Source organism: Sitodiplosis mosellana, unplaced genomic scaffold (assembly GCF_009176505.1).
Source record: "Sitodiplosis mosellana isolate CC-2019 unplaced genomic scaffold, AAFC_SMos_1.0 Smas_scaffold_6162, whole genome shotgun sequence".
Classification (NCBI taxonomy): domain Eukaryota; kingdom Metazoa; phylum Arthropoda; class Insecta; order Diptera; family Cecidomyiidae; genus Sitodiplosis; species Sitodiplosis mosellana.
In genome coordinates this window covers 2,665,578-2,693,400 of record NW_022601403.1, presented here as the reverse complement: position 1 = coordinate 2,693,400, position 27,823 = coordinate 2,665,578, and the positions used below count along the sequence as shown (strand labels likewise).

The window sequence follows — 27,823 nt, the reverse complement described above, 5'->3', positions numbered from 1 at the left end:
TTCCTGAAAAAAAAAATTCCTTGTGCAAAAACATTGACTACTGAATTAAGTCAATGAACCAGAGAAAAAAAAAACTGTTGTTCTGACAAAATTCGAGTCACCATAGTCAAAGAAATTTGCACAAGCATAGCATTCGGAATCCGTTCTAAACGAAAAGAAATCAGAATAAGATAAAACAAGCAAGAGAAAAGGAACGAACACGATTTTCACGTTTTTCAGTCGATTTTCTTCGATTTATTGAGACTGTATTCAAAAGTGGTCTCCTCGAAGATGGTTATCATTACAATTGAATGTTGTAAATTGGTTGTTTCTTTCAAATGTCCCTTTCTCCGAAATGGGGTATTTCATGTTGATTTGTATCCGTTTGTCGGGCATATTTCATCTCAAACAACGATTGTGATAGTAAAATAGTTGAAGCTCAGAGTTTGGTTAATTCAAAAAAAAAAAAAATAAAGGGAGCGTGGGAAAAAAGTTCACAAATAAAAGCAAAAAAAACTATGATAGAAAATGAAGAAGGATTAAATTGAATATTATTTTCTATGTGCCTATTATTTTATCCGGGTTATTTTCTTCAGTATGGGATATTATTCACGGCAATCAGATAATTTTGGGTAAAACATTGAAATCGATTGGTTCATTTTTGTGTATTCATTGGATGGCTGAATGGCCATTCGACGTTCTGACATGTTAGTCTAATAAAAAAAAATCCAAAAGATTTTTGTTTTGTTTTCTTCATGTGAAACACGTATTAAATCTGTATGTGGAAATCTTCGTTTGTGAGTTCTGGGTAAAAAGAAAATTCAGAGAGAAATCGAAGTTGCCTAGGTGGCAAAAACAAAAATTTAACATAAGAATAAAAGTGACCAATTGAAAACGGGTACATAGTACGTCATCATTTTGCCTTCTTGTTAGGATCATTGGTTGGATTGTTGGACCAAATGGAGCTCAGCGAACTAAATAAATCGTACTGCATTGGATCGGTTTGGGCCGTTTGATTCTGCTGCTGTTGCTGCTGCTGCTGTTGTTGTTGTTGCTGCTGTTGCTGCGCTTGCTTTTGAATCTGGAATAAAAAACCAACACATTTTTGAGTTAGAATTTGATTTTTTTCCATTTTTCCGATTTTCTAGGTTTCTTTCCGATTCCAAATTGTCTGGCAACTTTCCTTAAGGGAAGTTACCAAAGTTCTTTAGAAAAATGTACTCAAAAAAACCCTCAATTCAAAACCAAACAAAACCAGTCGATCTGCGAAAAAGAAAACCAACCTGTTGCTGATAGTGAGCCCTGAGTAGGAGCTCCTGTTGCAATGTCCGTGGATCGGTCCTGTTGGCCGTATGACCAAAACCGGGTGGTGGTCGAATTTCGTGCGCATTCGATACGGCCGGCGATGAAACCGATGGCCAATACGATGTGGATGGCGTGGCTTGTGTCGCATCAAATACATTGTTCGAATTCCATAAACTATTTGGCGCTGACGAGTACATACTTTGCAGTCTCTGCTGAGCCAATTGCTGCGCAAAAAGAGAAACAATCATGAAAATTGGCAAAACAATCATGAAAATTGAAAATTAAAATTAAAAAACCAAAAATTCAAAACAAACCTGTTGCTGTTGCTGTTGTTGTTGTTGCAGTAGGTTCAACATGGCCGATTCCCATAGATTTTGTTTGCGTTGATCCATATTGGTGTTGCCGTACATGCCGTTCAAGAATCGTAGCACATCGGCATTTGGTTGTGGTTGACGTGCGAAATGATTGAATTGATCGTTAGCAGGTCGTTGATGTTGGTTCAGCATTTCATTCAGAACATTCTCGTTGCGTTGATAGTTTGCGGTTTGTGGATACATGAAGAAGCTGTTGGAATCGCCTGCTCCATTGCCACCACTACTGCTCCCAGCCAAACTGTTCAACGACGTATTGATTGGTATTGGATTGTGAATGGAGTGCATTGGTTCCCAGATCGGTGTTGATGATGGTGATTTTCGTGTACCAATCGGTCCCAAATCAACGCCCGGTGATGTTTTCTTACCATTACCATCCGAATGCACCAAATTCTCAAACGATGAATGACTTGAGAATGCATCGTCACCATTCAATTTCTTCATTCCTTTGCGATCCTTAGCTTTAGCTTCATTTTTCGTTTTACCAATCATTGGTTTCACACTTTTGCCATTTGATTTACTTGTCGATTGAGTTTTAATCACCGACGACAATGGGAACGATGACGGTTGTACATTTGGTTGGCTCGTTTTTATTTTAACATCGTATTGATGTTCGTACAGACTTTTATCCACCAAATCGAGCAACGGATGATTACCACTTGTCGATGATTCTTCCAAAGGTGATGAAAATTCAAATGCCGTACTCTTAAATGCCGAACAATTTGCATCCAATGATTTGCGATAGCCATATTGGTCATTCATTTTGGTGCGTTCACGTTTTTCACGGCCCGGTGTTTTCCCATTTAACATTTTCATGGCCATTGTGGATTTGTTGGGCGGTGTACCGAACGTTGCATAGAGATCCGCTGCGGTCGCCATTTTGATAGCCTCATCATCCAGACCACCACTGCCACTACCACCGTTGTCCATGGCATTTGTCAATTCAAACGAATCGTTGTGATGTTCATCGATTGTCGACTCATGGCTGCGATCCAACACGGATGATGACACATTTAATTCAACATCATGAGAATCATAAGTGAGCGGTAAACTTTTCGATTTTTTCACCACGATCTTTTTATCCTTCGATTGAGGCAGTACAGTAGCGCTGGTGGTGGCGGCCGTGGCAACGTTCGAGAGATCTTTGATGGATTTTTTCGCTTTTGTTTTCACATTTGGCGATTTATCATCCGAATGGCTTGAGCTTTCAGTTGTGGTCGATGATGTTTCTTCCTCTTCAAAATTGGCAGTCGGCGATTCGTCCTTTGGTCGTTTATCCTTTTTTCCGATACTCACAGCGGCTGCTGTTGCTGCGTTTGAGGCTGCGCTTGCTTGCGATGGCGGTGGTGGTGAACTTTTTGTTTTCAATTGTTTTGCATCCGATGATTTTTTCGGCGTAAATTTCTTGGCAATTTCCGTAATGTAGGACTTTTTCGAAGGGGCCGCCGTCACTTCAGACGATGGACATGGCAAACGTTTTTTCTCACTTGACCTTTTCTTACACACGCTACCATTTGCCTTTGCTGTGCATGCCAATGGTGTCGATTGAATCGATTGCTTTACCGATGCTGTTGCTCCAGCTGTACCTCCTGTTGCTGTGGCCGTGCTGGTCGATGTCGCAGAAATCGCTGAACCACCACCACCGTTGCTTGTTGACCCGCCTTTCGTTGCATCATCCGAAAAAAATGGGCTCTTCAAACCGATTTGCCGTAGATCCAATGCTGGTTGCAGTGAACCCTTCGCTTTTGACATATTCTCGACATGCACTTTAAGTACTTTCATTGAATCTAAGTAGGCGGCAAATAGAACGCACACAAATGATACGGCCAAAACAACGGCCGTTACATTTTTCATCATGGACTCCCATTCGGGTCGGGTTAATGCTTTGCTGCACACACCAAGCGATAACGGCGCAATCATGCTGAGCAGTGTATAATTGACGGAATAATTGAGCGATGTGTCTAAGTACAGCGTTTTCTTGACCATGGCCAACGTAAAATCGGGCGTAAATGAAATCTCAATTTTTCTCGAACCATTCGGTGGCAATTCAAACGGTGCACATTCCAATATTCGATAACCATAGCCTTCACATGGTAGATCATCGATACGTAGTTCATGCATAAGTATCGGCACTTCGCCGCTATTTTTGGCGGTAAATGTTCGCTTGGCTGTCACCGCACGCATATTCACATTCGGATGATTACAATCGCGTAAATGCTTATCGGTCAATTCGAAGAGTAGTGGCGTTTTTGAGCCCGGTTTTCGATTACCAAATTTAAATTGTGGCACCACCGATTTGGCCGTTATCCAAACGGCTTCCAGCACCGTAAAATTATTACGAATATACAGTAACGTTCCATATGTACCGGGATTCTCTGACATAAAATTCACCGTAATATTGTGATATGTTTTTGGTGGTATGACCGTAAAATTGGACGATGGCGATTGATGTTTTGTGTTACTGCTGCCCAATGAAAAGACGACGGCATCGGTGATGCGAGCATTTGTGCATTCATCAATAATGTCCGGCGGTAGATCAACATCGGCACCAAACCGTTCGCTATCGTGCAGATGATAGTGGATTTGTAGCGGCGCATTAAACGGATTGTAAATATTGACATGGCGCGTGAGTACGTGTCCAACTTGTGAAATGGCAAATTCAATGGGTCCTTTTCGCACCAATTTTGGCCACACAATTTCGATGCTGCCATTGAAATCGTAGCGCTTGATGTGATTGGTTTGCACATGAAATGTGAGCGCTTGAAATTTGGCCGACAACGCATGAAATCGATCCAATTGCTTTTTTAACAATAAAAATCGCTGGCGATTCCGTTCGACCGTTTCATCAATTGCCGCCGAAGACGACGATGATGATGATGATAATGACGCAGCAGCAGCTGTATTCAGGGCACAACGTTCATCACAGATTCGTGGTATTGCTATTTCTAATTGATCGATAAATGATTCACTTTGTGCGTCTATCACGGGCTTTTCACCATCCTCATAAATCACATACGGTGACTTGGCTGCACCATCACCGCCACCATGCTCCACACGCGACAAATTCGTCGTATGACACTCGTCAAATCCATCAAAGTCCGGCAACTCCATTGCTGACGCTGATGACGCTGATGATGATGATGATGATGATGATGAGGAGGCACTGCTGTCAATTTTCGATGCATTTTCCAAACAAACATTATTCACCTGAATCGTTTTTATATGCATCGATCGGGTGAATGTGGAATATGCCGTAAGGTTCACTTTGCAAACGCCACCCTGTAATGAAACAGAAAACAAAATTGAAGTAATTAGCTCATCAAATGAAACAGAAAAAATGAAACGGTTGGAGTGAGAGTAATTATTAGTTCATTGCGAACGGTAACTTCCAACATATTATGTCATTACAACTGCTTTCGCTGGTTATACCAACATAATTACAAAGTTGGTATGAGCGAGCACCACTCCACACACACACACACACACACACACTCTTGCTTCGGTTTTGTTCTTTTTTCTTTCTATTTCCAGTTCATTTTCCTGCTTTTATTCCTATCTGGAAAAAAGTTGAATTTTTCTGTTCTGTTGCCAATTGAATGAAGGAGGCAAAATTGTCCATTTGAACAGAGGAAAAAGAATAATTAAGAAGAAAACGAACAATTGAAAAGGGAACAAAAACACGATTGAAAGCGAAAAAGGCGATTGAAAACGGAATAAAAATGATTGAGTGAAAAATAAAATCGATTAAAATGAATCGCAGAAAATTAAAGTTCAATTCAATTCAATGTCTGGAGTCTTGCGGAGTTGAAGTGGTTGAAATTGTACAAAGTTCCTGAATGGAAGTGCAACTGTTGCACTTTAACTTGTGTGAAAGGAAGTGAATTCTAGGTAAAGAAGACGAAATGGACGATGTAAAAAGCGACCGAACTACGATCGATACGTGTGTTTCTCGGAAAATTTCCGGAAATTTCCTAAATAGTTAAGATTTCTTGAGAAATGCGTTGAATGTCAAACTTTGTTAAAACAAATGTTCCCCAAAACACAAATGATTCTCACCATGAATTTTTCATTCAATCATTTTAGACACCCGTTCATCGGCCATGAAACTGACTCAAATGTCCATTACTTTACTAATTAATATTAATTATTTATTTATCTATGGATAATTTATTTCATTTGTGAACAAAAAATTTAATGCATGAACACAATCGGGTTTCGTGTGTAGAAAAGTTGGCCCAACTTCAAACTCAACTTTATAATTTTCCGTAATGATTGTTGGTCGTAATCAATTCGTTGACAATGGAAACAGCCAAAATCGATAAAATCGCTGACTAAGCGTGATTTTACACGAATTTGATTTGATGGATGTTTTTATATGCTCGGCATGATCTCCCTCTCTCTTTCTCTCTCTCTCTCTCTCTCTTTTTCATTATCATAATTCATTATAGTTATTGCACAAAGATCGCTGTTAATATCAATTGAAATTGTGAGATTTTCACGGAGATTAGGTTCAAAATTATTCCATAAACACACACACTCTCACGTAACTAAATCCAATCCTGATTTCGCTCATTTTCATCGGTATTAATAATTGATTCGAAATAAAAATCTTCATATCAAAATCAGTGTTTATGTTTTATTTCGATGAAAAAAAAAACCGCATGGCCGCATGCGGTCGGTGGCGAGATAATCTCTTGGAATGTAATTATTTTTGGTCGAATGATTCATTGGCACTGATGCTAAGTGCTTTTGTACTCTTTTGCTTTGTTCTCTGTTTACGTTCTCAGTTTGAATTTAAGTGTGTTTGTTCTAATCTACTTCTTACATTTTGATATCATATCGGTTTTAAGAAACTAAATTTGACATGCGCGTAGCAGTGCTACGCCCTAGCACATATCTAAATTCTGAGTAAATAAAGAACACCAGATACAAAATGAAACGGCTACAATCTACAATCATTTTAACAGCATTTTTTTCATTTCATATTTTTTATTTTCGGGATTTTATATCATTGGAAAACTACCAAAAATGTGGTGAAATCATAAAAATGCTCAAGATAATTTTGGGTTTGAGAATGAAAAAAAGAACTGCGCCGTATCGACGACCATCTGTGTCACAGCAAAATGTGTGATTCATAAAATTAAAATGATTTAAAATAAAAAACAAAATCTTATCCTCTTGGTGAGTGGTTTTCATTTAATGCGTCGAAAGAAACAGCCACAAAATGGATAAGTTTCTGACGCGGAAACATTTGTTTCAATGTACGATATGAATATTCTGGGTAGATTTAGTAATTGAGAACTGGAAAATGAAGTCGATCGAATCGAAAAAGCAATAAAAAAAATTGCTTTCACCCGGAACATAGAGCTGTTATAACAGTTCAATTATAAATTGAGAGATGGACGCGATGCGGAGAGAGAGAGAGACAAAGGGATGGAGAGGGACGGAGGAGTGGTTCGTGTTCCATTTGTATCGATTTCCTAATTGGAATGGAATGAATGTATGGAAATTCAAGAGAACGATGAAAATTGATTGTGCTACACGGCCATTAATGATAAAAAGCGTTGACTCAACGTTTGTAAACAACATTTATTCCATATTTTATTGAACTGAATGAGAAAACGCAGAACAGAAAACAAAAAATCACACAGCCCCATTATATATCTCAATTATTTCATCAATCATAAATGTGAGGATGATTTATTTTCGAACACTTACTTCGATCACATTATAATTTTCTGAGCTTCTGGGACGAGAAAAAGGTAGCGCGTGATTAGGAGCGGATTTCGATGCAGCACAATTTCACGTTCGATTGTTCTAGTTTGAATGATGATCGGAAATGAATTTGGTTTGGAAATTAGTTTTTTTCGATGGGAAATTGATGATATTGGACGATGGAATTGACACATGTACAGACACTATGTCACAGCAATAGAGACGAAAAGAGAGCGATAGAGAGAGAAAGAGAGAGAAAAAGAGATCGAGAGAGAGAGAGAGAGATAGAACGATAGAACGAGAAAAAAGGGAGAGAAAGAAAGATGGAGAACAAAAATGATAGAAAAACCGAGAATATTCGAAGCCAAAGCAAATCCCAAAATATCGAGGCTAACTATCAAAAAATAACACATCCAATGGAATCATAAAATGACCAACCGCAGTACCATATTCCTTATATATCGAAGCCTTTATCTGGTTAACAACCCAAAAAATAAAACTTATTCACACTATGGTAATTTATTTTCGGACCAAGCGATAAAGTTATACAATTGCTCCAAATGGGTCACTAAACTGATAGCGCACGTATGAATAAAAACACGTCAGTGATATCATAAACCGTAATTCAACGGGCAATTCCAGAGCAGAAAATTCCACCACATGGAAAAAGAGACCCCAAAGGAGTAACTATCAAAAATACGACGTATAATAACGGCAGGAATAGATTTGAAAACAGACGAATTGAATTTTCTTTGGTCATTTAATAAAACCCATTTATCTTTTCATAAAAAATGGCTATGCCATGAAATCGATTTGCATTGACGTGGTCGGAAAATGTGTGCAATTCGAAAATCGATGCATCCGAGTAAACATGTCGTGTTTTAAACTTGGCACATAATCGTGGTCATATATATTGAGGTCATGCATTTATTAAAGTGACCGAGAGAGAGAGAGAGAGAGAGAGAGAGACATTCAATAACGGTTCAATTAAGTAATCTTTATCCAGTTTCATAAATCCGCGCTCGGTTTTGATGATGATGATTATATCATGGTCGCGGTCGGTCGGTCGCTCGGTATACATGATGTGGCAAAGTGTGGAAATGAACAAATGACTACTAAAACTCATTCGGAAATATACGTACCGTGCCATGCAAGATACGGATTTCGATTCGTTTCGATAAAGGATCTCTCCTCTAATTACGTATGAATTCAGTCAAGAGACACTAAATTCGATATCAATTTTGATATGATATAAGTATGTCCCGCTGTTGGTACATAAAGGGAAAAATGGAGAACCAGTCGCACAGAGGAGAAGAAAGAAAGAAAAAAAATGAAAATGAAAAAGAGAGCGAAAGAAAGCGATAGAGAGCGAGAAGAGAACCGAAAGAACAAGAACAGTTGGAGAGTGAAAAAAAGACAGATGGAAAGAGTTAGAACGAGCAACAAGAGTGTGTGAGATCGGTCAAAAGGACAGGAAGAAAGGATAGAAAAAGAGAATGAATGGTATAAACGAATGGATTGCATTGACTAGCATTTGATGAGTTGATTGTATAAAGTGACAAAAATAGCCGAATCGGTTGACACGTACGTGACACGCCGAACACTCATCAAGCTAAGCACAAAACAGAAAATAATCGTCTTGATTTCGAGCGATTAGGTTGTTTGCATCGAAATAAAATTTACAATCGCAATCATTGTCTTTATGTTTCTCTTTCAAAAAGCGAGAGTCGTTAAGCACCCAACCGACTCGACTCGTTAACTCGCGACAAAGAATAGATTCGATTCAGTAGATTATGTGTTTGTGTGTGTGTTTGACACAGAAGGAATGTCGAAATCGTTAGCAAGCGCCCAAATTCATCGAATATTTATCGTAAAATAGCATTCGTTCTAATTATAATCGAAATTGATTGTAACGAGAGATTTGTCGGATGATGAAGCGACAAACAGCGAATTTGCCATATATATAACATGTAGAACGCAATCACGGCGACGGCGAATAAATACGTCTGTATCATGCACGAAATAGTATAATGAAAGAGAGAGTGTGAACAAATAAATGAGTGAAGCGAGAGAGAGAGAGAAACACACTCACAAATATTGTTAATATTGCGCACCGCTTTTTTTTGATAATCAATTGGGAATGAATGTGTGCTCTTTTTTTTCCTCTGCTTATTCCTGCATATGCAAAGTCAACAACAGCAGCTGGTTGTTGCGCACGCGTGAGCGCGCATCATACTCACACATTATGCGCGTAAGTTCAAATGTTACATTGTCAGTGGCAAAGTCACCGAGATACCGAAATGATTACGAGCGCAATGTGTGTTTTAGTCAAGGCATCATTTTTCACATCTTTCTCTCTCTCTCTTTCTCACGCTAATTTGCTAAACAACACTCATCGAGACACACACAAACACCATAGGAAAAAATCGGTTGAAAGCTAAGCATTTGAGTAAGTTTGTTGACAGCAAGCGAATGTCATTGATAAATAACAAGCAGAGAGATGGAGAGAGGAGGAGAGCGACAGAGCGAGAGAAAAAGAAAGCGCGAAAGAGAGGAGAAAGAGTGCGAGAGAAAAAGAGAGGAGAAAGAGCAAGAGAGTGATGTGGAAAAAAAACACAGAGAGATGTGGTTTGGTATAATGGAATCAGCCGCAAAAAGATGATTTGAGGCCACTTTTTCCTCTTCAAAATCGTTCAAGTTGGTTTCATGCGATTAGATATGATATATTTGTTGTTGTGGCTACAGCGACAAATGTCAGTGATAATATCGGGTCGTGCCTACAGTTGTACTATCAACCACATTGAGTTAGAGCGATATTCATGTCTTTTGAGTCGGTTTATTCTAAGAATGGCACACTCTGGGTGTGTGTAAGTATGAATTGAAAATATGACTTTAACTTACCGGAAAACAATTTTCGGTGTCAACCATTTTAGTGGTGAATTTCAGTATGCCCATATCGGTGCTAAACCGAATCGGTGTGCTAATCACTTCATAGTCTGTTTGCACGGTGAATTTTCCATCAAATGAACCGACCGTATTTGATGTGACACCAATTTGAAAGACAATCCATTCGCCGGGTTTGACAATGTTACAAAATTTTAAGCCTTTCATTGTGAGCTTACTGCAACCGGGCACCGTAATACCGATATGTGCTGCACTTGAGATCGTCCCCTTCCAATTGTGTATATTTATTGGAATTGGATTGTGATTGACTAGCGCTAGTTGAATTTGTGATAGCGTTGATAATGGTAAAATGCCAAAATTTATGCTTTGCTCATCGATCCCGTCATCGCCATCGTCATCGCTTATCATTGCATCAATGCCGGTGTTGCTTTGCTGCTGCGGCTGATGCTCAGTAACGGGTAACAAACGTTTCAATAAACCATTAAAACTAAACAATTCAATGTCGTACACACTGACATTCGTATGCAAATGAAATGATCGTGTGACTGAATGCTGTGCGGCCGCTGGCTGTTGAACTATTTGAAAGATGGTGGATTCTTCGCCGGGCGCCAACAATTTCGATTTGAATTTATCCGCACGGAAATAGATGAGGGTGTCGGGTGACATTGTCAAATTTGTGATGGCCAATACAACGTCAAAGTTATTTTTTATACGAAAATCCCGTACAATTTGTGTGGATGATGGCATTGTGGTGGAATTATCGTCCACTGTCGTTGTCGTCGTGGTCGTCGTCGTCGTTGCTGTTGTTGCACCAGCTGACTGATGATGAAATCGCGTAAGTGATTCATTGTACTGTATTGAACCGCGTAAAATACCACCAACAAATGGCACACGATATTGAAACCGTTTGGCAGATGTACTGCTGCCCGGTGTGCTGGAATCGGTTTTTCGTCGCGTTTGAATGACAATATTACCGCGAAAAAATTGCTCGGCCGATATGCGTGACCAATTCACGGTCGCTGTCATTGTGTGATATGTTTCGTTGACCGTTTCACGTACCGTATTCAATTCAAGTGTGATACCATTTCGCACATTCTCTTCGGCTTCCACCGAATATGCGGTAATCTCATAGGGTTCATTGCCGGAATTGAGTAAACGAAATGTTACACTTTTCGGTCGATCATTTGTACCGCTTAGGCCAAAATTGAGAAACGGTATACTGGCATAGATGCCATACTCTTTGAATATTTCCACTTCAATTGGCAACACAATGACGGCTTTTTCGAGGGCGGCATTTTTCCGTGCTGACACTTTGATGCGAATATATGCCGTGGAATTGCCGACATGTGTCGCTGTGAATCGTACACGAATCACCGGTCTCGAACAATGTGGTGGAATTTCCCACAGCGTTTGTGATCGTTCTGTATTACTACTGCTACCGCTGTTTGTTGTACCACCACCACTTGCTGAACTATGGCTCGTTGAATGTGCACTGATCGCACCGCTTGGATCATCATCACTCGTTGGCAATTCCAATTGAAACTGCCCACCACTCGAATACACTTCGACTATTTGCAACGGCGTGTCGTACGGATTGTACATATGAATTTCGGGCATAAGGGTTGCATTCATGGGTGCTTTTAAGCCAACCAATGGACTTAACCGATACGGACATTCAACACCTTTACCCTTTACCTCGTAGTTAAGCACACCGAACGATGTGTGTATGATGAGATGAGCTTGAATGATGGCCTGTTGCCGTGGCAAAAACACTACATTAAATGTGGTATTACCCATCGGTGGCACTAGATTCTCTTCAAAAAATGAACTATAAAAATCCGATACCGAACCCGATATTGAACCAAGGTATACACTACGATTTGCATGTCGATTGAATATTGTGACAACTTTGTTCGCCGTTTCGCCCACCGATAACTCATCAAAATGCAAAAAATTCGGCTCGAATGTCAATTGTGACAAATCATTATTGTTATTATCGACCGTTGTCATCATAATTGAGTCGATACTTATGTGTGCCGCATGTAATTCATAATTGCTTTCAGCTGCTGCCGATGATGATGATGATGATGATGAAGACGTTGCCGAAACGGCAGATGCAAACGCAAATGCACCATGCCGTACATTCAGTGTGCATGGTATCAGCGTCACCAAAACAATTATAAACAACTGGTAGAACAATGAGCTAACGTGTCGTAACAGGGCAACCATCGGTATGCTCATGTTGTTGGTCGTCATTCGTGTTGATGTTGTTGTTTTTGTTGTTGATGTCATTTGGTTTGGCCACAATTTCAACATTTTGCTCGGTTTTTCTTGCGAAAAATCGTTTACGCATCTAATGCATGTCGCACATGTAAAAAAAAATCAGCAACAATTTTTAATTTAGTTCGGCATTCAGAAGCCGCTTGTTGTTGTTGTTGTTGTTTTTGGTTTCGGCGTGTCTTAGTTTTTGAATCAAAACTACGTTTTATTTCTTCGTATTCCTCTCTTTTTTGTGTTTCTCCCTTTCTTTCTTGCCGTTTTAAATTCGTTTTGTTTTCTTCTTTTTTTTGGTCGCAAACGCCACTCAACGTCGGCTTTCTTTGGTATACTCGTAAAAAAAAAATCACTCTAAACCTAGAACTGTTCTCCGTGTTTATGTCGGATTGTTTTCTTTTTTGTTTTCTTCTTTTATTCCCTTCGTCGCTGTCACTTCTGCCGATTTGTTGCACATTCACATGCGGTCTCTTGTCGTCGCCGAATTATGTAAAAAAAAAATGACGAAGAACGAACAGTTTTCGCATATACACCGGAATCGAAACGTTCAACTGGAACTTTTCTGGTTTTTTTTCTTCTTGCTTCAAATTTCACTCTATTTATTACAACACACATGGACTGCTGTATTTTTTCGTTCTTTTTTTTAAATTTCAAGCAACCAAAAATTGAATCACAGTGCAATTGATTTCACTTTTGCCCAAGAAATTTCTTTATTTTCAATGTTCGGTGTTTGTTTTTGTTTCATTTGCGAAATGCTTGATGAAATATTTGTGTTTTTATTTATTCTCGTCGTCTTCATCGTCGTCGTCTTCTTCGTTCTTTTATTTTCTTCTCTCTCGTAAAAACAGAAGTGTTTCGTTTTTAAATTCCTTTCATCGAAAATAAAAAAAATGTATTTCAGGAGAAAAAAACACACAACAAAATTTCGTTTCACACTTTTTCCCACACTGTTGCTTTTCCACACTCGCGCGCGCTCAGAGAGAGTGCTGTTTCTGTTGCTCTTCGAATATGTTGGGTGCTGTTGTCGCTTTGAACGTCACTTGCATTCTAAATGGTTCTCATGTGTGTTTGTTTTGTCAATTCACCAAAAAAAAAAAAACGATATGTCGTTCGCCTGCTTACTCGATTCGTTCGCCGACTGGCTGGCTGGCGTTCGTTCTCTCTCTTTGTCTCCCGTACACACAGTCCGTGTAGCATGTATCACTCACTCGTTCACTCGTTCTGTGTACGAGTGTGTGTATGTGTGAAAAACGCCGAATGACACCAGCGAATCCGAGAAAGAAAAGAAGAGAGACACGAAATTAACAAAACGATTAAATAAAATCGGCGATTGAAATTTAAAACCAAAATAATAACAAATCAAGCAAATCCACACACTCACACACAGACACAGTCGGATCAAGCGGCAGAGTCAGATATTTGCCAATGCAAGTGAGAAATGTGACTGAAAAAAAAACCAAAACATTCACACGCACCGACACACACACACACACACACGATTGCACATCATTTGGATTTTGGGTCAATGATTCTAAATGCAGCGATAAATTGGCGCATTTCAAGCAATCGATGTGTCGATTTGCACATTTTCTCAAAATTGTTGTGGCGAGAACAAATGACGGCGGCGACGGCGATGACAACGACGGCGGTAGCGATCGAGGTGGCTGCAACAGCACCAAAGGTGCTTTTTAAGTAATATTTTCAGCAATAAGTTTTTTTTATCGGTGCCGACACCGAAAAAACACAACAACAACAGTACATCTATGGTGTGCGCGGGATGCGCGCGAGCGCGTCATAATCAATTGGTCAAAACGTGCCTATGAAAATGGTTCGGCTAGCCGATTTTCAAACCCACTCTCGTTGGCCCATTCGAGTTCGCAAACATTCGACAAAATTATCATCAACACAGTAATTGATAGCAAAATATATAAATTACGTTGGATTTGTCTGTCGCAATCTTTACACCGTGTTTGTTTCATACGTTCGCACCGAACGGCCCACTGTCTCTCTATCTATCGCCTTCAATTCAAGAAAATGCGAAACGATCTAATGTGTATGTGAATTTGCGTAAGGTTTTTTTTGTTTTGCTTTTTGTTTTGCTTTTGACACAACTGCCTGTCAATCGAAATCCTCTGATTGTGTCCTCTTATGCACACGCACACCGCACAATACTGCAGATGCCTACCTTTTTGGAGATTTCTATTGTTCTGCTCGGATTCTAATTCTTTTTTCTTTTCTTTTTTATTGGTCGTCACTTTGATTTTTTCTCGTATTCTTTTCATTCACACACGAGATGCCTTCAGCTGGTCGACAGATCCTGCGTGCATTTGTAACGAGAATAACGCGTTCTTTTCCCTTCTTCGTTCCTTTTTTACTTCGGTCCTCGCACAACACCACCAAAACACGCTTAATTTCCGATTTATTTCCCTATTTCACTGAGACTTTACACCAAATCACGAAATTTTACTCAAAACACACTGCAATCTTTTTTGTTGCTATTGCTCGCTATTAGAATTATATCGATGCGCGCTATTTATTTAGTCTCGTTTTAGAAGTTGTGACTTTTTTTTAAATTGTCGTGTGATTTTACGTCAATTCGTTTGTGTCTTGAATATGATGATATTTCGCTCATTTCGACATTGAATTTTCTCTCTTTCTTTGACAGACACAGAACGACACTGTGTGTTGTGACTATTGTTATTGGTGTGTATGGAAGTATGTGCTGATGTGAGAGCGTGCACGATGCATAGGGTGACACACGGAGTTGAATCTTGTGAGGTTTTTTTTCGGTTGTCGCGGTGTTTCGTTCATGACATTTTGAACCGCGCTATCACTACTGAAACGAAACAGCTAAACGCACGGCAAGGGGAAGTAACATCGAATTTAGAAGACTCTTTTTACTGTGATCTGATGGGGCTTTTGATTCTATTTCTATGCTTTTGTTACTAATTTACTTTTTTTTGCTTCGTTGCCTTTGCTGCTCGGATTTTGTCCGTTCTGCTCCTTTTTTTTGCCCCTTTTCTTGATAATTTTACCAGATTCTACTATTTTTGCTCTCTTCTCGCTCTCTTTTTGCTCTTTTTTGCTCTTTTTTGCTCTTTTTTTTACTCTATTTTTGCTTTTCTTGTGGTAATTTTACTGAATTCTACTGTTTTTGCTCTCCTTTTGCAAGATTTTTCTATTTTTTTTTGATGAATTTTAATTTTTTCTACTGCTTTTTGTGGCTCTTTTTCAACTGGAAAATGTCCGTTTGTTAAAAAGTTGACTGGAATTTATGTAAATTACAAATTTAAAGTATACTGGTTCAAAGTATCCAAAGGCTACTACACAAGCACTTTATCGCGATATGATTTTACTCAAAGAAGTTAGAAAAAAGTCGATTAAGCTCTCTTTAAAGACAAAACGAGAAGGAGATAAACATTCCTCAACTATTTATGAAAAATTTTGATTCAGATGGGCTATGGCTCTATGTATATGGGCTCTATGAGCCTTTAGCTCCTGTCTAAACTGAAAATTACCTCGGTTGACGAAGAAAAAAAATCCAATATTGGATAAAATAGATTTTATATAAAAAAAATCACATCCTTTTTGAAAAACCGATCAAATACCTTCAAACAAAAATGTCCAAAAAATTAAATCCTCCTCACATTTCATTCACCGTATCCCAATTTCTTGATAGTCACCCTATTGGCAGCCGTGTACGTGTATGTCAAAAATGGTATTCCGTGTCTGTGTGTGTATTGGTTGGCAGAGAGCGAATGAAAAAACAAAATTGTGTGTGGCTCTGTGTGTGTGTGTTTGGTTCTTTTGACTGATATGTAATCACATTCAATTGTGAATTGGTCGAGAATTGCATGCTGATTGTTTTGAAATGTTAGCCAATAGTCGTGATAGATAGATTTGATTGAACAATCGACAAAACAACAAGGCGGAAACATTGGTTTTTGTTTTGGAATATTCCCATCGCATGTAAATATCGACTGTGTTATTACAGTATTTTCCATTTATTTTTCCATTGCTGTCAGTTCTCACACAAGTGACAAGAATCGAACCGTAATTCCACGCACATTTTCCCAATAACACACGGCATTTCCGAAAAGAGAGCAGCGAGAGCGCATTGTGAATTTTATGTGTGACGTGCTTATAGTTGACTGGTGTACTTGATGTTTGGCTTCCAATGGCCAACGGCATGAAAATCCACATTTCAATGTCATTTTCAAGTGAACGATGCAGAAGCGGAAAATATCGTTCATGATGACAATCTTGCTCTCTCTCTCTCTTTCTCTCATTCTCTTTGGATGTGAACGCCGGTGTAGTTGTAGTGGTGCATTGACATTTCGTCTTGTGATGCATTTTGAATTGTTGTAGTTGTTTTACCAATATTTTTTCCCTCTCAAATTTTTTCGGTTTTCGCGCGATGACGACGTTCATCGATTTAAACGAACGTTTTCATTTATCCAAGGTACATCAGCTGGCTCATTTTTATGGAGAGGATTCATATGCACTAATTACTTGATTACATTCCATTTTTTGAGTGCTGTTCAAGTGCAAACAACATATTCATTTCATCGGTTTGACCAATTTTCGAGGTTAGGTTCAAAGTCATCTGGATTCTAGTTAGACAGTTCAGACGGAGATTCGAAACTTTGGGAATGTTCTTTCGAAAAATGAGGCTAATGAAATGGATTTTTTTTTTACTTAGATGGAAAAAGCATGTTTTCCATGCATTTGAATAGAATACAAAAAAAACACCTTTCCAAAAATGAAGAAAAGCCCATAAAAATGACATATTTTCCTTAAGTTCCAACATAGTTCACAGTGTGAACTTCAAACAATTGAAAATAATCGTTATTATTTCAAAAAATCATGAACATTTTCAACACATTCAAAATTCGCAACGAAATTTTGCCATTGAATTTTAACCGATTTTTATTTTCATCCATGAAAGAATGGTAAAAAAGGAACTCGTTGCAATTTCCAACTGAATTCCATTGATAAACGAATGCGTTCAGTTTCCGTGCATTTCGGTACATAGTTTCGGAGCTCACATGACCAAATGTCACAATGTCAGTTCCACTTTCATCTATTTTCCAAATGTCAAAAAGTGTGTTGACGTTTCTGGTGTGTGTGTGTTTTCAACACACTATTCTGTACACGTTTAAACAATCTGTCCGATTACTTTCTAATTTTTATTTTTAACATCACCCACCAGCAACAACTTGTAGTTTATCTAACATTCTTGTGTGATTTTCATTTTGTTGTAGATAGAAATTAGATTTTCGACGGAAAATAAAGTAAATTCCAGATTTTTAGTTTAAAAAAAGTAGCAAAAGAGAAGAAAAAAAAAATGGTTGATTCAAGTACACGAAAAACACTTAGTGGCATTCCATTGTTGCAAACAAAAGCTGGCCCACGCGATAAGGAACTGTGGGTGCAACGATTGAAAGAAGAATATCAAGCTCTTATCAAGGTATAAACAAATGACAATTAAAATGCGCCTGATCTTTTTTTCCTTAATCGATATTTTGTTCGCTTTCGTTCACAGTACGTTCAAAACAACAAAGACTCGGGCACCGATTGGTTCCGTTTGGAATCAAACAAAGAAGGCACTAAATGGTTTGGTACATGCTGGTGCATGCACAACTTACTCAAGTACGAGTTTAAGGTTGAATTTGATGTAAGTCGCTCGGGGCTCTTTTTTAGTTTCTGTGTCGACACACACAAATGGCAAGAGTACACACTGTATGAAGAACAGACAAAAACAAAAATGATCAAGATTCAAGAACACAAATTTGGATGGTGTTTCCTCTGGACCAGAGAAATATCTTTTTTTACATAAGTTTTCATTGGTTTCTTGATTCATTTTTAATTTTGGATTTTGATGGAAATGTATGTGAAATTTTTTCATTAGATGATGAACTAATGAAATAATCCATTTGCAGATTCCGATAACGTATCCGGCAACGGCGCCCGAAATCGCACTACCCGAACTGGACGGTAAAACAGCAAAAATGTATCGAGGTGGAAAAATTTGTCTCACCGACCATTTCAAGCCGTTGTGGGCTAGAAACGTGCCTAAATTCGGAATCGCACATGCAATGGCCTTGGGTGTATGTATCCCATTTCTGCTTTTTTTTTGCTTTCGACTTACTTTTTTGGGTTTTTTGCAAGTAATACTTGCTTGTATTGCAATTTTCTTCAATTCTACGATTTAAATCAAAAATGTTTGTGTCTACGATTCAAATATCGACAAATCAAATTTTTTCTAGTTGATTTATCATTTTATTTAGTTTTTTTTTTCTTACTTCTCATTCAATTTTCATTTTTTTTCTGTTGATTTTTTGGCTTGCTTTTTTTATTTTCCTCTTTCCAACTCTTTTTTGCCTTTTTAAATCGAATTTTCATTTTTTTTTTTCTAAGAATTTTTTCCTTTCTACTCAATTTGAGATGAACTCTTTTTTTCATATTTAAATATATTTTCAAATCTCATCCCTTTGAAAAGCCCAAAATGAAGCATCAAAATAGCATGTGATGAATTCATAAATTTTTGTTTCAATTTTTTTTTTCCACAGTTGTCTCCATGGATGGCGGTTGAAATTCCAGATTTGATAGAAAAGGGTATCGTTACGTACAAAGAGCAAAACGAATCCTAATGAGTCACCGAACAAATCAACGCTTCTGATTTTTATTGGCATCATCCGATTTTGGAATATTTATTAATTTAAGACACGTTTTCCTCTTTTTGTTATTTCTGTACATTTTCCATAGCAAATTTTAAATAATAAAATTGTTGTTGTCAACCTTTATTTTTCTTTCGATGCAATCGAATTGAATGGTCTTTTTGGTACATTTAATTTGACGGTTTTCAAATGGAAATACAAATATAAGGCAATTTGTTGATCAATGGAGCAATGTCAACACATTGATAGCAATACCACAAGAATATATATGACGAATAGAATTTTATTCTCGCTACAATCCAGAATAGTCAACATATTTATTTTCATTTTATTTCTATTTCTTGCTATTTGTAAACATAAATGTATCACACAAGGAATCATCGATGATTATTTGTCATAATGACTTTTTAAACTGCCATTTTTGTAATTATTTTATTGCAAAATTTGTTTCTACTGAAAATCAATTCAACGGAGACTTTTTCCTTTTTATTTTGCAAGAAGAAAAGCTATTGAATAGACCTACAAAATGACGTATAGGACATCGCATAGTCAAATGGCACCATCTAGCATAAAAAACCGGTTATTAATTCACACACCCAATAGTTACAGCAATTCCATTCAATGATTAAAATCAATGTTTGAATAGATAAAAACACATGTTGTCAAATTGAGGAAAACAGCGCTCAACTTTGTTGAGCAAATAATTGCTTATTGGATTGAGATACGTTAGTGGTTCGTGGATTCAAAGAATACACCGATTACGTCAAAATTGTCGAAACTAAACGAGTTTCACAACATTGTTCCTGCGAAGGTAAATTTCTATAAATATCGCTAGATTTGTATCAGACGCCGGTTACTTTGCATTTGAAATTCGTGTGATAATGAGTAAATTGGCGTTTGTATTTTTCGTGTGCGCTGTTTTGATACAGGTATGAATAGAAAAACTAGTCTTAAAAATATTAATGAAATTTTTTGTTGGCATTTTTTATCAATTTTGCGAACCGGGGCCATTCACATTTACCTGCATTTTTTAAAACAATTTTTTGGTTTTCAAAAAAAGCAACAAATTCAAGCCGACATCGCCCTGTCAAAATATCAGCCAAATGTCAGAGATTTTTATTCCAATTTGCAAGGAATTACATCAAAAGTGAATTCATTGCAAATCGTTGAGCCAAAAATTTGTAATCGATTACGAGATCGTCTTCAGGAGAATTTCCGAAGATACACCGGCTATGTGAATGAGGATAAAAAGAAAATTGAAGATACCATTCAAAATAGCAAGTCGGACAAAGTAAAGGATGCGACGGATGTTGTAAAAACCGCATACGACACTGTTTCAAATGAATTCAAAAAAATTTCCGATGAAGCCTCAACGATGATTTCGGACAAATGCAAGCAACTTGGATCGGGTGACACACTGAAAACAATCAGTCAGGCAGTAGCTGATCTTAAGGTGAAACAAAAAGAAGCAGCTAAACAATTGGCCGATCTACCAACCAAATATACCGCAACAATGCAGTCCCTTCAAGCGCCCATCGAAGCCATCAATGTTAAAGTGTAACCGAATAATGTTGGGCATGATAGAAGAAAAATTCATTTTTTTATTAATGCAATTTTTACAATATTGATTGAATCTCAGAAAAGAGATTGTGAATAAAGAACAAAAATGACAGAAATAAGTGTTTTTTTTTTTTAATTTTAGTTTATTGGAAAGGGAAGAAAAATGAATCATGTTTCTTTTGCTTTGAAGAAGTCGCTCCGGTTTGAAATATAAAAAATTTCCTTTTTACCATGTGTTCTATACGGTTAGCCGTACAACCGATCGCATTACTTCATGTTTCATTCTGATTCGCTCAGAAATTTCTCTTTTTTTGTCACTTATATTTTTGGTCTTCGTCGAGTGGATGTTATTTTCATGAATGAAGGGTAGCTAAAAACCGTACACGTACACTTGTACGCCATACTATTACGGCGTTGCCATACTACTGTATCCATAGCTACACTGAAATTCCAGGATTGACTGAGCACCATTGGCTTGAGAACAATAAAAACTATTAATTGTCCAATCAATCAGCGGAGTTTATGTTGAAGACCAAATAAAGTTCACTGAAATCAAATGACTCAAGAGCCAAATAAAAAAAATACTGATTTGCAACTAGTGGTTTCATTGCGTATATCACAATATCACAGTTTTACTCCACCTCGAAGCAATGTCATGGACTTCTTTTTGTTATATGTCCAGGATATAATGTCCCATGTTTCGTTTTTGGTACCAAGGATTTGGTACTATTTTGATTTTTGCGATTTACTAAATCCGATTTCTGAATCGTACATGAATTTGGTGAAATTCGTTTAAATTCGGAAAAAATTAACATAGAATCGTTGTTCGAGTTATTTGTAGTACGAATTTCGTAATAATCTGGTTTGTTCAATTAGAATAAATAAGGGGCCAATACACATGATGGCATTTGTGTCACTTTGCAAAAGAGGAGGAGAAGAAAGAGGGATGTTCGACGAGGGATGAAAATCCTTTTTTCAGCTGAAGGATCGCAGCGACTTTAGGAATATTTCCTTAAAAAAGGTACATAAAATCACACATACTCGTATCGGCTCAGTTTTTACAAACAAAACCAAGATCTATTTTTTGTACGCAATTCAAGCCAATTTCTATCATTATGATAACGACGAATTTTTCCGTTCCACAATGCCGCAGAATATTAAGTAAATAATGTAAAACAATCGGGAAGTTGTTCGTACCATTTTGTACAAATAACAAATTCTCTCTGTTGACAAATGAGACACGCGCGGTTATTGTGGTAATTTCTCGTTAAAATGCGAATGTTTACATTGTGTACAAACATGGCGTTTGTCGCGGAAACATTTCACTATAAGGCTCTGTGCATATATAAAAACATGGAAGTTGGAATCTGGCAGCTGCCAGTCGATTTTAGTTCATTCAAAGGAAAACATGAAGTGGTTTATTGTCGTTTTTATTTGCATCAGCCTCGAGGTAAGAGAATTGAATCGTTTTTTTTTCGAGTAAGTTATATTTTATGTTAGAATCTCAGAAATGAACTTTTTTTTAATTTGAGGTTAAAGGAAGATCAGAGAAGATTCTTTATTTGAACCAGGAATTCCTTGAAAAAAAAAATTTAAAAATCTGCATCAGAGAATTTATTTCAGAAAATTTCAAGATCTCTCATTATAAAATTTCAAATTTTACAATTAATTGCTATTTTCCACATTTTTGCCTTTAAAATTTTTTCAACATTTTCTGCTTTGTTTTTTATACATAGCACGAAATGCTAGTAGAATCGAAACGTTCGATTCCCTGTAGCAGTTTCAGTCGCAATTTGAATGATTACACTATCAATTATCAGCCATTGTTGGATGAGTGCACTGCGCAGGCATTTAAAGAGCCAGCCGCCGTTGAAAAGCTCAAGAAACACAATAGCGATGTGTACAAAGTAGTGTCCGACATGAGACAATATACAGCATACAATCGACGCCTCTTGAATTCTAATCGGTTCAGTCGACAAGAACAGACAAAAATATTGCAAAATCAATTTGCAGCGATAAAAAAAGCCAACGAAGAATACAAAACTACGCAACAAACATCGTTGACGCAAATCGATCAGTTGGTAGCACAATTAGATCCAACGCAAGCCATGCAAACGTGCCGAGATACAATTCTAACGGCAAATATCCAAATGACTGTAACGGCCAACGAATTGATCGATCTTCCGAATCAACTGTGTGACCAGTTCAAAGCAACACTCGATACATTCAACACGGCATTGGGAAAGGCATACACTTTGATCGGTGCACCTATTCCGGCATAAAAAAATACATGGATATTGATGAATTACAACGAAAATTTTACTTCACCTAATTACACTTCAATCAGTTGCATTGATTCAATTCAGGGGAACTAAGGTCGATAAAATATAAACAAAATAAAAATAAATGCCGAATTTGTTCAGAAGAATAAAAAAAACGAGTCTTTTTGTGATTAAAAAAAAACAATCTTTTCAATATTCTTGATTTTTCAAGTTCATTTTTCTGCATTTGATGGTCTTTTTTAGAGTCATTGGGATTATCTTCTCCAAATTTAAATTTTCTCGCTTATTTTTTTTTGTATTTCACTCGGTAATTTTATTTTCTATTCTATTTTGCTCGAAAATGTGAATAGAAATGTGTGTAAGTACTAGAAAAAAGAGGAAATAGGACTTTTTTTTAGCCTAATTTGTACGGAAGACATAGAGGAAAAACAAGGAATGATCTACAAACAATTCGTTGTGTTTTATTCAACATCAATTATCTACAAAATTAACATTTATTTTTGGAGTTTTATTTGCAGAGGAAATTCATTTCAAAGAAATCAACAAATTCAAATTCTTCAAATTGAGAGTCTCAATTTGAGACTAGTTCAAGCTTATAAAACTTTTTGAAATTAAATTGAAACTATGAAACCATTCAACGATTCACGCCTTGAAAAAAATATCGACTAAGATCTGGATAAAAAATTGCAAAGAGATCAAATGATAATCAACTGGTGTGTTTCATCGAGTCTAGCCAGTCTTTTTTCCCCTTTTGATCGACGAACTTTAATAAGTTTCGCAAATCAGCTGACGAGATTTCGGATGTCAGTTTCATTTGATACTCCAACGCGTATATCGGCAAGCTAATTCGAATTACCATATATTTTGTTACGATAACTTTTTTCGTCACTTCATCTTCTTTCGTCTTCCATGTGAATTGGATACAATCACCACCATCATCCCATCCATAGCTTTTTACATTACATTTGTCACGAATGTCGCCAAATTCCAGGGCTTTAAAATTGTTCAATTTTGCGGCGGCGGAGGAGAATATTGGCTTCTGGCGTTTATTACCTGCTTTTGCGAGTTTTTTCTACAAGAAATGTAAGTATTTAATAACTGTCTATTTAAATCCATTGCAAAAAAGCACTTACATTCTTGAAACTGAACGCCTGGGACGTATAGCATCGAAATTCATCCACAGTCATCTTTTCAAGCAGATTTGACACCTCTTGCAATTCAGCTGGTGCAAGGTCACGAGCGAGATTTGATTCATAGGTCAGGCCATTTTCGAATTTGATCCGAAGTGTACTTGTCGACGACCATATTTCAACCATTTTGTAATCCTTTGTCTGCAACATTGTTTTTATCTCGTCTTTGCCGGCTTCATGTGTTTTTGCCACATTTTCACAGCTTTCCACATTCGAAGCATCACTTAGGCTGACTGGTTCAATCACATCAAAATCGTGTGCCATTGTATCAATGTCCAATGTTAGGGCCTAAGAAGAATCAAAATCAGAGATTATTCGAACTCTTTGCAATTTTCATTTCGTTTCAGCAGACACTCACTACGTTTGGTTCTATTGATTCAAGTGATGACGTTCCTTGTCTTAGCCGTTTAGGTTCGGGCAACTCACAGCTGTTTTGACTTTCATTTTTTCTTTTCGACAGCGGCTTACTCACCGTCTGTGGAGTAGATTTTTATTAAATATTCACTCGATTTTGCTGTTTTTCTCTTTCATTCGGTCATGATGGTCAAAAACTGCCAAAAACTACCTAAAATTACCTACCTTATCTCCCAAATGATCATTTCCAAAAGCACCTGTGCCCTGATCAAAACTTCCACTTTTTTCGGATATTGTATTTTCATCTTTTGTGTCATTGGGCACAATAGAGTCAATCTGAACAGCGTAGGTTGTACTTTCCGACTTGTCCGTCACAGTAGATGTGAGGCTCCCCTCTGTCACACTGTTGACCAATACCTGTTGATCAATTCAAAATCAGCATTTGGTTTTCCATAATACAAAAAAACAATCAATAGTGAGTGTAAATGGCTTTCATGAAGGAATCATCTTACGGGATCAATGCTCATGATTTTTTATCGAATGGCTCTTTTTAGCGAAACACTTTTTTGTAATTGAAATAGTAAACAATTTCGAGTCAAAAACCAAATCCAACACACAATTACAATTTTCGAAGTCTTATGAAAAAAGAAAATTGTTTCAAAATCTGAATTTCATTTAAAAAAACACTAATCCAACCAATTTTTATCACAACATTTGAACAAATCTACTGTCTCAAACAAAAAACAACAGAAGAACTACGAAAAAACCACGAAGAAAAAGCAAATGTGTCCATTTAGACAAGGTTCACTGCAATAAAATCATGTGTTTGTTGATTCACAAAAGAAATGTCAACCGATGGTGTCAATCGTCGGTGGTGTTCAATAGATCCGTTATAAAATTCGAATGAGCATTGATGAGCAATAGGTTACACACAAATACAATCACAGCCGGCACAACAACATCGACTGCAGTATTTATACACATAAAACACTATACGCTGTGCCGTCAGCTACTAAAGCTGAACAGAATGAGACGAAGCATTCAACAAGAAAGAAATGAAAAGAATGAACGAATATTTCTGTAGCTATGCCATAAACAACAAGCGCATTGTGTTTGTGTAATGAAATTGGACTGGTGTAAATATGGTGTGACTCTCACATTTTTTCCCATTTTTCGGTTCTGGTCATGTTTTTATTTCAGAGCAGAGTGAGAAAACCAGTATCATCGTTGAAGTGAGACAAAAATGGGAAACGCTTGAAAACGTCTACTTTCGATATGAACAATGCTCAACAAATATATTCGTCGAAAATGGATCAGCTTCAGAAAATCCAAAACAAACTTATCATTTTTTTCACATTAGAATATTGAACTCGGAAAATATCCCATTCAAAAAAATTCATACACCGATCTGAATTTCCGATCAAAAAGTTCAATAGTATTATATCATTCTCCAAACAGATGGCGCCACATGTATTTACAACGCCTCGGAATTTTTTTACCCATTCATTCCATATACTGACTGAAGTTTTGTTATCTGAATGTCAAAAAGTCTCGTGTTCTTATAGCACGCAATATTTTCGGTGTGAGCAGAGCCGGTTTCATCATAAATAGACACAACAAAACAGATTTTCTTCGCTAGCCGGATTATTCGATAATTAAAGTAATTGATTTGTAGTTTTTCCTCTCCATATGTGTCGGTTTATTTGTAAAGTGTGTATAATTGTCTAATTGTTAATATCTTCTTTTTTTTCTGCCGAAATTACAGAGAGTGAGAGACAATGGCTCAAAGTAAATTGAACGATTTGGCTGGTAAATTTGGCAAAGGTGGTCCACCTGGATTGGGAATTGGATTGAAATTGTTGGGTGTTGCTGGTGCATTGGCCTATGGTGTTACACAATCCGTTTATACAGGTAAAAAAAAAGAAAATGTTTCCAATTTCCATGCAATTTGCTCAGTGCCAATGGTCATTGCCCAATATAGTAGTGAGCATGTTACAAGAGGAAAAATTACACCATAACCTCACTTTTGATAAATATTGAGACGGAATTTCACAATAAATCCACTCGATTGCGAGATAATAGAAACGCTTTGTGATTGACTTCGTCTCAGTATTTCAGTGTGGACAGTATTTATTGCGTAGACAATAATTAATTTCGACAGAAAAGAGCGTTAGCATATTGTGACAAGAATGTTCGAGATGTGTTTTTTCATGTTTGCTCCATACAAGGGGATTATATAATGCACCGACTATCCATAAAGTGAGCCAAGCCCCTGATGAGAGTATGCAAACAATGTTTTGTGCTTGGCTTTGGATGTGGCGAATTTTTTTGGAATTTTTCTGTTTAGATTTTTCTTATGGAATTCTCGTTCTGGGGAAGGTTTTTTCAGAGGAAAAAAGAAGACGAGTTTTTCTGTTCTTGGACAAATTTGGATATCTTTCACTTGAACTCGAATTTGAATATCTTTCACCTCCAGCCATCTGAGAATCTTTCAACAAATCGAATTTATTCCCATACAAAAAACAACCCGAAGTTCAATTTGACGTGTTCAACTTTCGCAAACTTGATTTTTTTTTCTCTTTTTTTTCCTTTTTCATGTTCATTCAGTTGAGGGTGGTCATCGTGCAATCATCTTTAACCGTGTTGGCGGCGTTCAAAATGATATCTACCCCGAAGGTCTACATTTCCGCATTCCATGGTTCCAATATCCAATTATCTATGACATTCGTTCACGGCCACGTAAAATCTCATCGCCCAGCGGTTCCAAAGATTTGCAAATGGTAAACATTTCGCTGCGTGTACTATCACGGCCAGATGCTCGCAATTTGCCAACAATGTACCGTCAATTGGGTTTGGACTATGACGAAAAGGTGTTGCCATCCATTTGCAATGAAGTACTGAAAAGTGTTGTAGCCAAATTCAATGCATCACAATTAATTACACAACGTCAACAGGTGAGTCATTGATACGAATCAATTATAACTTATCGAAATAGGAAAAACGATAGAAAGAATAGGAATAGAAGAATTTTTTTTGAATAATAATAAATTTAGAAATGGCAAGCGGTTTAATAATAATAAACATTCTTAACATTTTACGCCTTCATTGCCAAATTTAATCAATTGAATCAGCTAACACAGTCCAACAAAATTCGGGTCATGGAAAAATAACGCACAATGGCATATCAGACATGAAAGTATTCCTATAGA

The 27,823-nt window shown here is 37.2% G+C and overlaps 6 protein-coding genes across 9 annotated transcripts in view; 4 read left to right on the top strand and 2 right to left on the bottom strand.

The window, feature by feature from the left end:
- Positions 1 to 203: 203 nt before the first annotated feature.
- On the bottom strand, positions 204 to 15,409 carry LOC129574378 (transmembrane protein 131 homolog). 2 transcript variants are annotated; one of them, XM_055456349.1, is made up of 6 exons: positions 14,734 to 15,407; positions 13,485 to 13,769; positions 10,272 to 13,417; positions 1,599 to 4,934; positions 1,263 to 1,508; positions 204 to 1,060 (listed from the first exon to the last, which is right to left on the bottom strand). In XM_055456349.1, exons 3-6 carry the CDS (start codon positions 12,588 to 12,590, stop codon positions 893 to 895), a joined length of 6,069 nt encoding a protein of 2,022 aa, XP_055312324.1. In that variant the 5' UTR covers positions 12,591 to 13,417; positions 13,485 to 13,769; positions 14,734 to 15,407; the 3' UTR covers positions 204 to 892. The 2 variants fall into 2 exon arrangements, with proteins under 2 accessions (XP_055312324.1, XP_055312325.1); XM_055456350.1 differs by having other exon boundaries at positions 10,272 to 13,769; positions 14,734 to 15,409.
- Positions 15,410 to 16,376: 967 nt separating this feature from the next.
- On the top strand, positions 16,377 to 19,354 carry LOC129574394 (ubiquitin-fold modifier-conjugating enzyme 1). 2 transcript variants are annotated; one of them, XM_055456378.1, is made up of 5 exons: positions 16,377 to 16,517; positions 17,813 to 18,018; positions 18,094 to 18,225; positions 18,491 to 18,658; positions 19,121 to 19,354. In XM_055456378.1, the coding sequence occupies exons 2-5, from the start codon at positions 17,896 to 17,898 to the stop codon at positions 19,199 to 19,201; spliced, it is 504 nt and encodes a 167-aa protein (XP_055312353.1). In that variant the 5' UTR covers positions 16,377 to 16,517; positions 17,813 to 17,895; the 3' UTR covers positions 19,202 to 19,354. The 2 variants fall into 2 exon arrangements, with proteins under 2 accessions (XP_055312353.1, XP_055312354.1); XM_055456379.1 differs by lacking the exon at positions 16,377 to 16,517 and adding an exon at positions 16,895 to 17,137.
- Positions 19,355 to 19,989: 635 nt separating this feature from the next.
- LOC129574392 (uncharacterized) lies at positions 19,990 to 20,891 on the top strand. Its single transcript, XM_055456376.1, has 2 exons — positions 19,990 to 20,157; positions 20,289 to 20,891. The coding sequence occupies exons 1-2, from the start codon at positions 20,110 to 20,112 to the stop codon at positions 20,787 to 20,789; spliced, it is 549 nt and encodes a 182-aa protein (XP_055312351.1). The 5' UTR covers positions 19,990 to 20,109; the 3' UTR covers positions 20,790 to 20,891.
- A 1,279-nt stretch (positions 20,892 to 22,170) lies between these two features.
- On the top strand, positions 22,171 to 23,235 carry LOC129574391 (uncharacterized). The gene is made up of 2 exons (XM_055456375.1): positions 22,171 to 22,238; positions 22,525 to 23,235. Exons 1-2 carry the CDS (start codon positions 22,197 to 22,199, stop codon positions 23,068 to 23,070), a joined length of 588 nt encoding a protein of 195 aa, XP_055312350.1. The 5' UTR covers positions 22,171 to 22,196; the 3' UTR covers positions 23,071 to 23,235.
- A 271-nt stretch (positions 23,236 to 23,506) lies between these two features.
- On the bottom strand, positions 23,507 to 25,572 carry LOC129574387 (uncharacterized). The gene is made up of 5 exons (XM_055456369.1): positions 25,127 to 25,572; positions 24,840 to 25,031; positions 24,619 to 24,735; positions 24,204 to 24,548; positions 23,507 to 24,142 (listed from the first exon to the last, which is right to left on the bottom strand). Exons 1-5 carry the CDS (start codon positions 25,139 to 25,141, stop codon positions 23,777 to 23,779), a joined length of 1,035 nt encoding a protein of 344 aa, XP_055312344.1. The 5' UTR covers positions 25,142 to 25,572; the 3' UTR covers positions 23,507 to 23,776.
- Positions 25,573 to 26,143: 571 nt separating this feature from the next.
- Positions 26,144 to 27,823, top strand: part of LOC129574389 (prohibitin-2) — a 9,117-nt gene continuing 7,437 nt past the window's right edge. For both annotated transcript variants that reach the window (XM_055456370.1, XM_055456371.1), the window contains exons 1-3: positions 26,144 to 26,274; positions 26,380 to 26,525; positions 27,222 to 27,568. In XM_055456370.1, the coding sequence (XP_055312345.1) occupies positions 26,393 to 26,525; positions 27,222 to 27,568 (480 nt within the window). In that variant the 5' untranslated portion in view covers positions 26,144 to 26,274; positions 26,380 to 26,392. The remainder of the gene's footprint in view (positions 26,275 to 26,379; positions 26,526 to 27,221; positions 27,569 to 27,823) is intronic.

Bases quoted from the DNA above. Each gene is read 5' to 3' on its own strand.
- LOC129574378 (XM_055456350.1), bottom strand. From the start codon at position 12,590: ATGTTGAAATTGTGGCCAAACCAAATGACATCAACAACAAAAACAACA. The intron at 4,935-10,271 runs GTAAGTTAAAGT...GTTTCATTACAG, and splicing joins ACACCGAAAATTGTTTTCCG to GGTGGCGTTTGCAAAGTGAA. The intron at 1,509-1,598 runs GTTTGTTTTGAA...CTTTTTGCGCAG, and splicing joins AACAACAGCAACAGCAACAG to CAATTGGCTCAGCAGAGACT.
- LOC129574394 (XM_055456378.1), top strand. From the start codon at position 17,896: ATGGTTGATTCAAGTACACGAAAAACACTTAGTGGCATTCCATTGTTG. The intron at 18,019-18,093 runs GTATAAACAAAT...TTTCGTTCACAG, and splicing joins AATATCAAGCTCTTATCAAG to TACGTTCAAAACAACAAAGA. The intron at 18,659-19,120 runs GTATGTATCCCA...TTTTTTCCACAG, and splicing joins CACATGCAATGGCCTTGGGT to TTGTCTCCATGGATGGCGGT.
- LOC129574392 (XM_055456376.1), top strand. From the start codon at position 20,110: ATGAGTAAATTGGCGTTTGTATTTTTCGTGTGCGCTGTTTTGATACAG. The intron at 20,158-20,288 runs GTATGAATAGAA...TTTCAAAAAAAG, and splicing joins TGTGCGCTGTTTTGATACAG to CAACAAATTCAAGCCGACAT.
- LOC129574391 (XM_055456375.1), top strand. From the start codon at position 22,197: ATGAAGTGGTTTATTGTCGTTTTTATTTGCATCAGCCTCGAG. The intron at 22,239-22,524 runs GTAAGAGAATTG...TTTTATACATAG, and splicing joins TTATTTGCATCAGCCTCGAG to CACGAAATGCTAGTAGAATC.
- LOC129574387 (XM_055456369.1), bottom strand. The intron at 24,549-24,618 runs GTGAGTGTCTGC...GATTCTTCTTAG, and splicing joins AATCAATAGAACCAAACGTA to GCCCTAACATTGGACATTGA. The intron at 24,143-24,203 runs GTAAGTGCTTTT...CATTTCTTGTAG, and splicing joins AGGCGTTCAGTTTCAAGAAT to AAAAAACTCGCAAAAGCAGG.